Source organism: Pelodiscus sinensis, chromosome 14 (genome assembly GCF_049634645.1).
Source record: "Pelodiscus sinensis isolate JC-2024 chromosome 14, ASM4963464v1, whole genome shotgun sequence".
Classification (NCBI taxonomy): Eukaryota; Metazoa; Chordata; order Testudines; family Trionychidae; genus Pelodiscus; species Pelodiscus sinensis.
The window spans coordinates 33,495,078-33,509,876 of record NC_134724.1 but is presented as its reverse complement, the minus strand read 5'-3'; the positions used below and the strand labels follow the sequence as shown (position 1 = coordinate 33,509,876).

General features: G+C 51.8%; 1 protein-coding gene across 3 annotated transcripts in view; it reads left to right on the top strand.

Moving 5' to 3' along the window:
• Positions 1-14,799, top strand: part of LINGO1 (leucine rich repeat and Ig domain containing 1) — a 478,102-nt gene that overhangs the window by 407,520 nt on the left and 55,783 nt on the right. Inside the window, exon 1 of one of the 3 annotated variants that reach the window (XM_025186223.2) lies at positions 13,794-13,996. The exons of 1 other annotated variant lie outside the window; for it this stretch is intronic. Coding sequence is in view for 1 of the 2 variants with exons in the window: in XM_075897385.1 (XP_075753500.1) it covers positions 14,682-14,687 (6 nt within the window). In the remaining variant the exon portion in view is untranslated. Of the gene's footprint in view, positions 1-13,793; positions 13,997-14,175; positions 14,688-14,799 lie in introns of those variants that run through there. One more of the 3 variants, XM_075897385.1, reaches the window with a different exon arrangement.

Genomic DNA, 14,799 nt, shown 5'->3' with positions numbered 1-14,799 from the left:
AGCTGTAACCCACAGGGACAGAGGAGTAGAGCCCCTGGTTCCTACCTTAAAACCTGCTCTGTGGCTTCATCTGCACCATGGGGCTAGACCAAAACTGGGACAGGATGCCGGAGCTTGGAAGTACAGTGTAATGGCCAGCCAAGCTCTGTCACTCCAGTGATTTCTAGCCACAGTGAGGGGGACAAGCCAGATCCAGCCTCTTTACCCTCCTTCAGCCTCAGAACCTGCACTTTCCATGTCCTCCTGCTCATGTGATGGCCCTTGAATCTGATAACCCTGGGGGAGATGCACAGCAGACAGGTAAGGGTCTGTGGATGCTAGTTCCTCTTTCCCCCAACAAATGCCAGTGTGTCAAAAGGCAAGGGTGAGTGAATACCCATTCTGTGCAGAGGAGACACTAATACCTACCCCGCCGGGGTGTTGTGGGTCAGCTAGGACTTGGAAAGCCCCTTTGGAGTTCTTTGCATGGACAGTGCCATGTGACATAAGGCACATGCAGGCCTCCATTCAGTGTCTCAGCTAAAGCAGTGCAGCCTCTCCTGTCCCAGGCTTCTAGGGCCATCTTTTGGGCCAGACCTGAATCTAGGCTTACCTTGGAGGGGAGAGTGCTCCCAGATTAGTCTTCTTCATGTAAAATGTATCACTTCCCAGTAATGCACACCCACTATTGGCCAACCACAGTAGAGGAGTTGGATATGTCCTGGGTAAGCTGTAATGGGTCTACCCAGCTCATGCTGTTTCTGGAGCCATAGCTGAAGAGTTGAATGAAGTGTTTGTTCCCAGCATCAAGCATTACAAATCTAGCTCTTTTTAGTTGGCTTGATCACCGTTCTCCTCAAGTATATCCTTGGAGGAATCACAACATAATTTGACTTGCTCATTCACTGTTTGTCTTTGGTGGTGTGCGGCTTGCCAGGTGAATTGCATGGTATTGTTTCTGCTACCAGATTGGATGGCTGAGACATTTTGAGAGAGGAGACCACTCATAGACTCATAGGCTGTGTCTAGACTGGCCACTTTTTCCGGAAAAGCAGCTGCTTTTCCGGAAAAACTTTCCAGCTGTCTACACTGGCCGCTTGAATTTCCGCAAAAGCACTGACAATCTCATGTAAGATTGTCAATGCTTTTGCGGAAATACTATGCTGCTCCCATTCGGGCAAAAGTCTTTTTCCGAAAAACTTTTGTGCAAAAGGGCCAGTGTAGACAGCTGAGATTTGTTTTCCGCAAAAAAGCCCCGATTGCGAAAATGGCGATCGGGGCTTTTTTGTGGAAAAATGCGTCTAGATTGGCCACGGACGCTTTTCCGCAAAAAGTGCTTTTGCATTAAAAGCATTTCTGGAAAATCATGCCAGACGTAATCATAGGGTACATCTAAACTACATGGCTCCATCTACAGAGCCATGTAGATTAGTGTACTCGAAAAAGGGAAATGAAGCAGCAATTTAAATAATCGACGCTTCATTTACATCAAAATGGCCGCCGCGCTGTGCCGATCAGCTGTTTGGCAGCACAGCACGGTAGTCTGGACGCTCTGCGGTAAATTCTAAAGCTCATGAAACTTTTGGGATTCATGCACCTTCCCACCCTTCGCTGCCACACTCACAAGGAATGGACAGTCTGGCCCCACCAGTGGGAATCCACCCATCTCTCGTGCTTATTTGCTGAGTGCCCAGCTCTGACACCCTTACTCTGCTGGGACTGCTCCTGGAGAAAGGCAACCTAAGCAGCATGAAGAATGGGCTATAAGTCTGGCTCACACCAATTCTCCAACCAGCCCTCTCCATAATCTGCTGCATTTGGAAAAAGAAAACCCTGTTCTTGAAAGACTAGGCTGCGGTTTGTGGCATGGGCAGATGTGTGTGGGGAAGGTGCGAGATTGCTCCTCATTAAGTCGAACACAGACCTTTACTTATTATATATATATCTTTCTCAGGCGCGTAAAGCCCACTTGTTCTGGAGAGCTCTGGCACAGCCTCCTCCTCCTCTCCTGCTGGGAACTAGAGCCAGCCCCCCCGTGGCACTAAGTTATGACCTCCAGGGCCTTGCCTGGTGTGTCAGCATGGCCTGGGCACCCGGCATGCCAGGACAGATGCTACAGGTATCATGAGCAGGACACTGGGATGTGTCCCTGTAATAATTAATCCTTTCCTAACTTCCTGCTTTTACATCATCTATGGATTGGGGCATGTCAATAGTTGTCAGTCTCCAGGCCCCAGCCTGAGATCACTGAGGGTTCCCTAGTCCTGCCTGGAAGTCACTTCCAAAGAGCAGCAGCACAGTCACCAGCAAGTCATTGGAACTGACAGGGCGACTTCTTCCCGCCTGAGATCTGTTCTCATCCTCCCCTGGGCAGTGCTATGCCGAGCCCTCGTCCTGCTGTGGCAAGCTGGGCGAGACGTGCTGCTGTGGGGACAAGCAGGGCTGAGGAGGCACTGTGGAAGATAATGGGCCGGGGCTTATTGGGTCCTGCCATGGTTACGTGGGACTTGTTTCAAGCATGGGGATGGGTTACAGGTGGCTTGTTCATGACAGTTGCTGCCCTAGATATGGTGCAGGGCTCCGCAAAGAGACCTGGTGCTGCCATGGGCTACAGACAGGGACCCAGGGCACTCCCTGGGATACATGTTAGGCTTCTTGTGGATGTCCTGTGTGACTGTGGGTTGTTAGCAGCATGCAGGGGCAGATGACCGTTTTGCGGGGCCCCGGGCAGCATAATACCGCGGGGCCCCCCTTTGCCACGGCGCATGCACGGTGCTTTCTGAAGCGCGGGGCCCGGGGCGGCCGCCCCGTTCGCCTTGCCCTATATCCGCCCCTGGCGGCATGATGGGTTACAGTGGATACCAGCAGAGATTACTGTGATTACCAGCAGGGCTTCTTGGAAGAGTTGGGGGTTATCCTGGGTTACCAGCAGGGCTCATCATCAGTGACCGTGGGTTACTGGTGGGGCTTGTTGTAGGAGTCAAGTGTTACCATGGGTTACCTTCAGGGCTAGTCATTCGTTACCATGGGTTACCAACATGGCTCGTTGGGAGTCACCGTAGATTACTGGAAGGGCTCATCAGGGGTTACCGTGGTTTATCGTCAGGACTTGCTGGAGCCAGGTGTTATCAGGAGTTACCAGCAAGCTCCGTCCCGGGTTATCGTGAGTTATCGTCAGGCCTTGCTGGAGGAGTCAGGTGTTACCAGGGGTTACTGGCAGGGCTCATCAGGGGTTATTGTGGGTTATCAGAAGCGGCCCTAGATGAGCTGCCGGCAACTGGCTGTGGTGTAGTGTGGGCCCTTGCTGGTTGCTGGGCTTGGGCAGTGGGCTGTGGATGACCTCCACTGGCGGCTGTTTGTAGCACGGCCCAGCAGGATAGCGGATGAGTCACTAGGCAAGGGTCTCCCAACCTGTCCAACCAGTCGCCTCCCAGGGAGAGGAACAAAGGGAGGAAGGCGGAGTGCAGCCTTAGCTGGGGGGCAGGGCTGGAAGTTGGGAAGTTTCCTGTCTGGAATCATGGAGGAAGCAGCCTAAGCAAGAGGGCCCGGATTTAGGGGCCCAGTCTCCCCCACCTCAAGGGGGCTGAGGCATCCCAGGCCTGGCCCTGTAACTAAATTACATCTGTGTTGTGATGCATCCTTGGAGAAGCAATAAACACCCTCAATCCTACTGGCTGGCGGAGTCTGTTCGTGCCACTACGGGGGTACAGGAGTCGGGGGAACCCCGATGCGTCGTCAAACTGGTGCCCTAGGCAAAACGTGCAATCGGCACGCGATTGGTGCCTCTGCATCCAAAGCCCTCAATGGCAGTTTATCTTGGTGCCCTAGGTGACCACCTAGGTCGCCTGTATTGATGGGTCGCCACTGCGGGTTATCGTCAGGGCTTGTTGGAGGAGTCAGGCATTACCAGGGGTTACTGGCAGGGCTGTCAAGGGTTACTGTAGGTTTTCATCAGGGCTTGGATAGAGCCCATTTTCGCCTTCCTCTGTAGCATGGGGCACGGATCACTTACTGGAGGATTATCTGCATCTTGGGGTCTTCAAACCATCATTTGAGGACTTCAATATCTGAGATATAGGTGAGAGGATTATTCCAGAAGTGGGTGGGTGAGATTCTGTGGCCTGCACTGTGCAGGGGTCAGACTAGATGATCATAATGGTCCCTTCTGACCTTAAAGTCTATGAGTCTATGACTCTAGCCCTTATGTCTTTTTCTTATTTCCTGGTGTTTGGCCAGCATACGGGCGAGAGCTAAAGCTTGCTGTGTCTGTTGGGCATTGCCATGGCTTTAGCCGTGGCATGTCACGGGTGTCTGGAGTTCCTGTGGTTTAGAGGGGAGGCATGTCACAAAGCTTGGGCTCTGTGGTACGGCCAGTGTGGTGAGGATTGCCAGCTCTCCTGACTGGATGGACTGATCCGTCTAGTCAGGAACGTTGGCCAGCTTAGGTGCTGCTTTGGATTGCAAGCAGTGCCAGCAAGGCTGGGGGGAACCTGAGTTCTGGACATTGCAGCAGGTTATGAGAGGGACGCACTGTATTGCTGGCCTTGCAGCATGTTCGGGGCTGGGCTGGTTGTGCTCCATATCCCCTCGGGGGCTGTCAGGAGACACACTCACCTGGGGTGCTAGGTCACTGTATTCTTGTCACTAGCTGGCATGAGAGCGGAGGGCCTGACCTTTCCCTAGGGTGTTCCCCTCCCAAGCTACTCCCTGCTCTGCTTCTCTGATTTCTCTGCCATCCATCATGGCAGCAGCCCATCTGCCCATCCCAGCATGGCAAAAGCAGGTGAGAAGCACTCCAAGCGCCCCTGCTCCAGGATGCGGGCTGGCCCTGGTTCACTCTGCAGCTCAGCCCCCTCCAGCTCTCTCCAGTCAGACCCCCCATCTCTCCCCCACGGCTCACTCTGACAGCTTGGTAATCAACACACCATACCCACCATATCAGCATAATCTAAAAGAGGAAGCCTGGCTGGAGGTGATGCTAATGAAAAGCTGCTGAGAGACAGTATTCACCTCCCTTCCCCAGCACCCACACTTCCTGCTCCTCCTTGCTGGAGAGGGTTGGCTCCTGCCAGGACCTCTGGGGACAGACAGTGCCAGGATTAGTGTCCCGAGATGGGCCCAAACCAGAACTTTGCAGCCAAATGACACTAGTATGTGGGGGGAAGAGGGATTGAACTTCAGGGCTGGCCCTGGAACATAGGATTCAACACAATGAACCAAACCTAGGGCTGAACATCACCCCTGGGCTGTGTCTAGACTGGCGATGATTTTGCGGAAAAACTTGCCAGCTGTCTATACTAGCCGCTTGAATTTCCGCAAAAGCACTGACGATCTCATGTAAGATCGTCAGTGCTTTTCCGGAAATACTATGCTGCTCTCATTCGGGCAAAAGTCTTTTTCCGAAAGACTTTTGCGCAAAAGGGCCAGTGTAGACAGCACAGTAGTGTTTTCCACAAAAAAGCCCCGATCACGAAAATTGCGATCGGGGCTTTTTTGCGGAAAACCACGTCTAGATTGGCCACGGACGCTTTTCCGCAAAAAGTGCTTTTGCGGAAAAGCATCCTGCCAATCTAGACGCGCTTTTCCGAAAATGCTTTTAATGGAAAACTTTTCCGTTAAAAGCATTTTCGGAAAATCATGCCAGTGTAGACGTAGCCCTGGTGTTAGGGATGTGGGTCTGAACTTTGTGCCTCAGCACAGATGGAGGCGAGCAAATCAGTTGACCCCTATCATGAATAGCGCCAACCAGACCTGACTCAGAGAGCTGGAAAAATGGGGGTAACTGTCTTGCTAAACTACAAGCCTGTAGTCAAAAGTTTCATAATGAAAGAAACTCTCTGCACCCTTTGTTGTTGGAAAGGAAAAAGAATGTCTATAGAGTGCCTCATTTACATATGTTACATACCCACAATGCCACCTGGCACACTTGAAAATCACCCTAACTGAGTTAGACGAGGGCCATGTCTATGCTACCACTGTGTGCACAGGGCTATGTTGGTGGGAGAGTGTCTCCGGATGACATGGGTACCACGGCTTATGGGGGTGGTTTATGATACAGGTGACAGAGCGCTCTCCTGTGAGCATCAAGTGGCTCCATGGAATGATCTTACAGCTGCATCGGTAAAACTGTGCTGCTATAAGCTCACTGGTATTGCTGTGGCCTTGCACACAGAGGCTGTGTCTACACTGGTGGCTTCTCGTGCAAGAAAATGTCCACACTGCCATGTGCGAGATGTGCTTTTGTGCAAGAGCGCCCATGGCAGTGTGGATGCTCTCTTGCACAAGACAGCTCTGATGGCCATATTAGCCATAGGGCTTTCTTGCACAAGAAACCCCTGCCCAGCATCCTGTGCAAGAGGGCTTACACCTGTTAAAAAAGAATGTAACTCTTGCACAAGGAGCCCTCTTACCACGCCGTACTGTAAATCTTCTTGCGCAAGAGCAGGCGGGCTGTGTGGACGCTCTACGGATTCTTGCACAAGAACAGCTGTTCTTGCGCAAGAACCCACCAGTGTAGACGTAGCCAGACAGGGAGGTGAAGTGTGAACTCATTGGCAGAGGGGAGCAGGGGCTTCTCTCCTTCTGGTAGGAAGGACATCTGCAGGTAGCAAAGATCCCAGGTGCTCTTGGTGACCACCTCCTGGGCTACATCTACACTGCAGGCTTTTTGTGCAAGAACTGCACGCGCGTTCTTGTGCAAGTAAATTTACAGTAAGGCGTCAGAACAGAGGGCTTCTTGTGCAAGACTTATACCTCTCCCCACGAGGAATAAGGCCTCTTGTGAAGGAGCTCTTCCACAAGAAGGCAGTGTGGACGGGCAACAGGGTTTTCTTGTGCAAGAAACCCCTATGGTTATAATGGCCATCAGAGCTTTCTTGCGCAAGAGAGCATTCTCACTGCCATGGATGTGCTTGCGAAAAAGCACATCCCTTGCCCAAAAGCACATGGCAGTGTGGACGCACTCTTGCACAAGACTTTTTCTGCAAGAACTCTTGTGTAAAACAGTTCTTGGGCAAAAAGCCTGCAGTGTAAACGTAGCCCTGGGGATCCTGCAACACCAGGAGGACTTCTCAGAGGAGACAGGACAGGGAGGGTTCCCCAGCAGAGACCCAAGGGGCTGTTTCAGTGAGGTCCCTCCCTATCCAGCACTTACATTGAGCTGGATTACAAATCTGGGTACCCAGGGTATTGTCTCGGGGGCAGACTAGGAAAGCAGCTTTAGCAGGGCTAGAGCTGGATCTTCAGAGAGCCCTGCCCTTAGCGCCTGAATGACAGATGGGCATAGCCAGAGAACTCCTGCCTAATGCCTATTGACAGAGACTGGTGGAGAATGGGCTCCTGCAGATTTACAGAGGACTCCTTTCATCCTTATCTGCATGTTACAGTGTTGCTGAGTGTTCCCAGATTGCCTAATAAATAGCCCCTTGTTTTGAGTATAGAAGAATGCGGGTGGGCAGCTGGGAGGGTGTTCTGCCTGCAAAGAGCAAATTGGAGGAGGATTTATTTATTTTTCCTGATAGTCTGGGTGAGGGTTGGAGCAAGATTTGTTGCTCATCAAGAAGACCCTTGGACATGTTCAACCCATCCTTCCTTGCTGTCGTTAACCCCCTGGGAGAAGAGTTCCCAAAATGGCTTTGCTTTTCATTGCCTCCTTTTCTCTCGGCTCTCTCTAGCCGTGTTCTGGGCAAGGACGGACCTGTGACATGAGAGGCCCAGGCCACACAAGAAGAGACTCAGGCCATGACACAGCCTGCTGCTAAAGGAGGGAATGATTTTCACAACACATAAGTTGTGAAAGGGCAGAGGCTGCCTGGGATAACACAGCCCTTAAAGTATGGGATCCTATGACCAGCTCTGGATCTGGACCAGAAGTGCTGAAATACCGTGAGAAAGAAACTATTTTCAAGGTATTTCAAGGTAATGCCTCAATGTCTGGTGGTGGTCGGCACCAAGCAGAATTCCTCAAGGGTTGGTTCCAGGGTCCGTTTGGTTCAAAATTTTTATTAATGACCTGGATAAGGGGATGGATTGCACCCTCAGCAACTTTTTGTGGATGACACTACGCTAGGGGGAGAGGTAGATACATTGGAGGGCAGGGATAGGGTCCAGAAAGATATTGACTAATTGGAGAATTGGACCAAAAGAAATCTGATGAGGTTCAACAAGGACAAGTGCAGAATCCTGCACATGGGATGGTAGAATCCCAGGCATTGTTACAGGCTAGGGACCGACTGGTTAAGCAGCAGTTTGGCAGAAAAGGACCTGGGGATTCTAGTGGATGAGAAGCTGGATATGAGTCAACCATGTACCCTTGTAGCCAAGAAGGCTAATGGCATATTAGGGTGCCTTAGGGGGAGCACTGCTTGCAGATCTAGAGGTTCCCCTTTATTCAGCAATGGTGAGGCCACATCAGGAATATTATGTCCAGTTCTGGGCCCCCCATTACAGAAAGGATGTGGACGCATTGGAGAGGGTCCAGTGGAGGGCAGCAAAAATTATTAGGGGGCTGGAGCACATGACTTATGAGGAGAGGCTGAGGGATTTGGACTTGTTTAGTCTACAGACGAGTGAGGGGGGATTTGATAGCAGCCTTCCACCACCTGAAGGGAGGTTCCAAAGAGGATGGAGAGAGGCTGTTCTCAGTAGTGACAGATGACAGAATGAGGAGCAATGGTCTCAAGTTGCAGTGGGAGAGGTCTAGGTTGGATATTAGGGAAAACTATTTCCCTAAGAGGTTGATGAAGCACTGGAATGGGTTACCTAGGGAGATGGTGGAATCTCCATCCCTACAGGTTTTTAAGTCCCGGCTTAACAAAGCCCTTGCTGGGTTGATTTAGTTGGGTTGGTCCTGCTTTGGGCAGGGGGTTGGACTTGATGACTCCTGAGTCTTTTCCAGCCCTGGGATTCTATGATTCAGAGAGCCTCAGAAGAAATGCCTAGGCCAGCTCTGCAGAGCTCCGTTGGTTCAAATAGTTTGGATAACTGGATTCTGGACTCACCATTGCGTCTCTGAGCTGACTCCAGTTTCCCAAGCTCTGGAGCTTTGCCTCACCCATCAATAGTGGGTTGGTTCTTGAGGGGAGGATATGGGACACTGTCTATGTATGTGTGGAAACTTAAAGGTCACATCAGTTGAGAGAGCGGTGAAGCACTGGAATGGGTTACCCAGGGAGATGATGGAATCGCCATCTCTAGAAGTTTTTAAATCTATGCTTGACACACTCCTGGCTGGGATGATTTCGTCGGGATTAGTCCTGATTTTAGCCGGGGGTTGGACTTGGTGACCTCCTGGAGTCTTTTCCAACCCTATGATTCTATGCTCCAGAATAAATCTAATAGCAGCAAAGCCAGGTTATTCTTGGGGGGTGGATGATTTGTGTTTCCTCAGCTGAACGAATGCCATGTGCACCTCTGTGCCAACTCCATGGAGAAATGAGGTGCTGCAATTTTGGCAGCACACAGACAACAAGGGGATTCCCAGCAACAATGCACCTATTGCGGGTTTGGAGAACTTCCCGGTGGACCTTTGCAATAAATACAGGCTCTCCCAGGTAGCTCCCTACGGGTCCTGCCTAGGTGGGAATCTGGAGTGTTCCCTGAAAATGGGGAGCTGCTAAATAACAGTACTTCCATCAACCCCTCCCCGCTGATCATGGATTAACGACAAAGGTAGTCTCTCCTCTCAGCCTCCATCCACAATGATTAATTCTACTCTTTAATGCTGCCACCTTGTGGGCAGTATTGAGGCATGGTGTGAGGCTGCCTTGGTTTGTATCTTGCATTGCAGACAGCACCCTCTCAGCTCGCCCCAGCAACTTGCTCCCCTATGAGGGGCCTGATCCTGCCACCACACCTGTCATAGTAAAAACCCCACTCGTCTAAGCAAAAGCAGGACAGAACTGTCGCTTTTAGATTTCGATTTACCCCCATCCTTCATGCACTTGATGTTTCCTTCTCTTTCCTGCTGTGTTATTTTATCAACACCAGAGTCATTAGGAAAATCGTTAGGCTGAAGTTGTAGAAAAATGTGATTTATGCAAAGGCAATTGATCCCACATCATTTCCAGCTTCCTTGCTAATATTGTGGGGCTTTAGAGGGGCATTTTGTTTCAGGATTGGCAGGTTAAGTGCATTGATGCAGGATGTTCCATGTATCCCCATTGATCTCATTTCCCTCACACATGCATGCACACACACACACACACACACACACACACATGCTCTCTTGTTATCTCTCCTTCTCAAACACATTTCTAAATTACAAATACACACATATGCTTTTGCTGTTAATGCTCCAAAGCACCTTACCCCCAAACCCTGCTTCTCATTATGAAGCCCCAGGCCTTCTCTCTCAGAAGTGTTGTCATTACTATTAAAGATGTGTTAGATGCCAACAGCATGTTTTGAGCTCTGTGAGACAAGGCAGCCCCACCCCCAACGTAGAAGCACCGTAGGAGCAAATGATGGTGGTAATATATACAGTATTGCCTTAGTCACCTGCTAGCAACAGTATCATCATGGCAATAGATATAGGTGTACACACTACATCTGTTGGGGGGATCAAAATGAAGTCCTACCTATGTTTTACTCTGCTCTGTATATGGTGCCATCCATTTCAATGGGGTTTTACATGCAGATTTCAGACTGTTCCCAAAAAGCTGGCAATCTAAATGACAATCCTGTTGTTTGCTCTGGGTGTGCTTGGCTTGCATAATTCAGATTGTCAGCTCTTTGGAACTGGAAGCATGTCTTGTCTATGTAAAGGGTCATTTACATTTGTGGTGCTGTTTAAATATACATGATAATAATAGTAGTAATAGATGTTGATCTTGTATAAAGAGCTGAGACCCACTGAAAAAGACTGCTGTGAAGTTCCCTTGACCCCAAAAGAGAAGGTGAGGGTGTATGCGCACATACTGTAATCATGGGTGGGGAATCGCAGGCCTGGGGGCTGGATGCGACTCTGGCTTGCCTGGATCTGGCCCCTGAGTCTCCCCACACACATTGGGGAGTTTGCACTGACAGTCCAGCCCTCCCGCTGTCCCCTCGCAGGGATGGCGCTCACAAAATCTATTAGCCCCTCCGGATCTGGTGTGGGAGGGGAATGTGGGGAGCGTCATTCTGCTTCTCAGTTGGGCCACATCAGTGAGGCGATTGTTTGGTTTTTGCTTCTCACTTGTGTGTGAACTCCAACTGATTTTTCTGTGGGTCAATGGCCCCTGACCCAAAAAACATTTCCCACCCCTGCTGTATACATTGCCATGATGGTCTTGGGTAAAATGAGCATGACTTTGCTTCATTTGATCTGTATTCGTATATGTATCATCTGTGATACCCAGAGAGGGTGGAGCATATGCGGAGGCGGAGAGGGGTGTGTATGTGTAAGGGCACAGAGCTCTGAGCAGTTACTGTAGGTGATTCAAACTTAGTCTGGCAAGTCTTGTCTTCTTCCCTGTGTTCCTTTCATTTCAGTTTTCAGGGATGCTTTGGGAGGATCACAATCTGCGTCAATCTGCGCCTGGGTGTCATAGAATCATAGAACCATAGAGCTGGAAGAGACCTCAGAGTCAGGGAATGCCTTACAATTTGCAGGGACCTAAGCTCATAGAGGGAGGATGGAGCTGGTGACCTCTGACCCTGCAGCTGGAAGGGGCTGTCAGCCTCCCCTCCTGTCACACTGGGGATGGGACCGACACGGGTTCATTTTCCCTCTGGTCCCAGTGCCACAGGAGTCTGGGTCAGCAGGTGAGAGAGCGAGTTGTTGCACGATGTCACAGAGTTCCCATAACAGTCATTTTGCATTTGTCTGTGTGGAGCCACTCACTGTCTGGGAACCTTAGTCCAGTCCTCTATCCATCGGTGGCTCACTTACATGGCTTGTGGATGAAGGCCAGATCATCAACATCAAACACTTCTGCAGGCAGAAATAGCCATCTGGGCCCCACTGAGAGGCACAAGTGGGAGTTGGTAGACTGGCAAGCAACTTTGTTGGCCAGTGCATCGGGCAGGGTTAATGGATTCTGAATGCAACTGTCTCTGCCCCTCTTTGTCTGAAGAAAGGTTGCTGTGACCAGGGGCTGTTGGGCAGAGGGAGAGTGGAATGGAATAGATCCCCCAGAGCCCTTCTGGAGGGAAAGAAGAAGTGAAAATGCACATTAGAAACAAAGCTTGTGTCCATTATCGCTGGAGAAAACTGCCTGGGATGGAAGAGACATCATTAGGCAAATCCGTGACTATTACAAGAAGACAATATAAGCGGAAGGAACTGTATCTGCTATATAAGCAGAGGACTTCACTATGTCCCCTGAAACCCATTAGCTGTAGATGCAGCAATGGGCAAATCTCAGAAAGTTTCAATGCTTGGTTCCAGTCAAGAAGTCAAAAGCTGGACGCTTATTGGAACCTCTGGAGCTTTGGAGCCCACAACAGGCCCAGAGCCCCACCTCTGACGTGATTCTGCTCTTAACAGGCCCACTCCTCTTCCCCATGGCCAGTTGTTCATGTGTCTGCAGTGGGCTGCTCTCCTTTGGTAGCAGCAGGAGGTTCCCTCAGACAGCTTCACACTGGTCTGAATCTGCTGGGCGACTGAAGGGGGATTGGCACAAAAAGTCAATCAGTGGGCGCTGGGCTTGGTACAAAAGCAAAGACCACCCTGGATCTTACTTTGTCCTAACTGTCGCCCTGTTTCTAGCAATGACAAAGTTAGCATTCTGTGTTCTCTGTACCCCTCATCCATCGTACGCAGAAGGCGTTGTACTGGTTTCAGTCCATTCTCCATTACATGTATTGGGAGATGTCATGATCCAACAGAGCCCAGGAGATGTGGATTCTGGACATGAACTTATTGTGTGGCCTTGGAGCAGTTACTTAGCCTCTCTGTGCCTCAGTTTCCTCACCTGTAGAATAGCAGCAATGATACTCCTCCCCTTTGCAGTCAGCTGGTAGAGCTTTGCTCTAGGACTCTGAGCTTTGCTCAGTCTCTGTTTGGCTGACCCTGAGCAAGTTTGTGTCTCATTTTTTCTATCTGTAATATGGACCTATGCTAGCCTGACCTCCTTTCTCAAGCATTTCAAGATCTATGGCTATTAAGGGTTGTGTAAGGTATTACTTTTCCTACCCTTTGTTATACCCATTCCTCCATTATGAATAAAAAAAGTAAAAAACTACAGTGGTCCTGTAGCACCTTAGGGTGTGTCTACACAGCACTCTTACCTGTAAATAGTTTATTTCGAAATTTGGCACTGTCTACAGAGCACCAAATTTCCAAAAAAATTGCTATTCTGAAACATCCGTTATCCCTCGTGCGATGAGCTTTACAGGGACATTGGAATAGTGAGCCTGTTATATTTCAATATAATGGGCTTGTTCCTAAAATACAGACTAGCTATTCAGGAGACCAGAGGTATCCTGAAATAGTTCCACCGGTAGACACAGCCTTACAGACTAACCAAATTATATCCATGGCATCATGAGCTTTCGTGGGCACAACCCACTTCCTCAAGGCACAGAGGTTGAATTAAGGTGCTCTAAGAGGGGCAAAGCCCTGCCCCTTGATGTCAGCACAGTCCTCTCTAGTCCCGAGGTACTTGTCAGAGTCTGGGATCAGACGGGCAGTTTCTAGTACATGTGCCCTTATCAGGGTGTTTGGAAGATGTTGATTCCTACATTTTCATTCCTCTGATTGTTCTCCCCTGATTTCCGACCCTCCCCCCGCCCCCGGGCTGTGCACACCACACTGGCACCCTCTGTTGGAAACCAGGGACAAGGCTGATCACTTGTGAAGCTGTAATAAGCCAGAGCCCATCAGCTGTCCAGGAGGACGGCGAGCCTATGAAACGTCTTAGCTCCCAGCTCTGTGATCGGCGTGGCCATACCAGCCCAGTGCTGGCCGGAGCTGGAATCCAGGGACTCGAACCCTAGGGAACATGGGCATGGTGGCCGGCCTGCGCGCCCAAGGAACGCTGGCACCTCCTGGGGAGCGGAAGGAGGAAGAATCCCAGAGCCGGCACCTTCCCAGGCGAGGAAGTGCCCCTCTCCCAAAGGACCCCCCCCCCCCCCCCCATGAACCCTGCTGCCTTCCCGTGCCAGGCCCCCTGCTACCCTAAGCGGCAGATGCCTCCCTGCCCCAGCCGGATCTGGGCACGTGGGCTGCAAAGCCCCAGGCCAGGGCGTGGCCCCGGCAGCATCGCCCCCCACCCGCCTGGGCCGGGCCGCGCCCGCCTCTCGCCGCCGCCGCGGAGTGGGAGGGAGGCTGCTATCGATCGCGAGCGCGCGGCCGGGCTCAGCCAGTCCTGCCGGGAGCCGGGGCTCGCCGCCGGCCACGCCCAGCGCTCTGGGGCCCACCCCTCGCGGCCCCGGCTCGCTGCGCCCCAGCGCCCGTCCCGCCGCCGGCTCCCCGCGGCCGCTGGAGGAGGAGCGGCGCGTCCCGGCCCCTTTGTCTGGGAGTGAGGGCGGAGATGCCGCCCGCTCCCCGCCCCAGCCGCCAGCCTCCGGTCCCACCTGCCTCCCGCCAGGCAGCCGCGCAGGTGGGGCGGGCAGCAGCTCGCCCGTAGAGCCCGCGGGCTGCCCGGACGCCCGCGCCCGCGCCCTGGACCCGGCCCTCGGCCCGGGAGGGGGACTCGGCTCTGGGCGGCTGCCGCCGGTGGCTTTGGGGCTGGGGGAGATGCCATTTCCCGCCGAGAGAGACAAGCGGCGAGCATGAGATGCAGGTAGGAGCGGGGGCTGCGGCTGCCCCGGGGCTGGCTGGGGCTGTCGTGTCCGGCTGCGAAGAGGCGAGCTCCGAGGCTGGGCTCCGCTGGGAAGTTTGTGCCTGCGGGATGG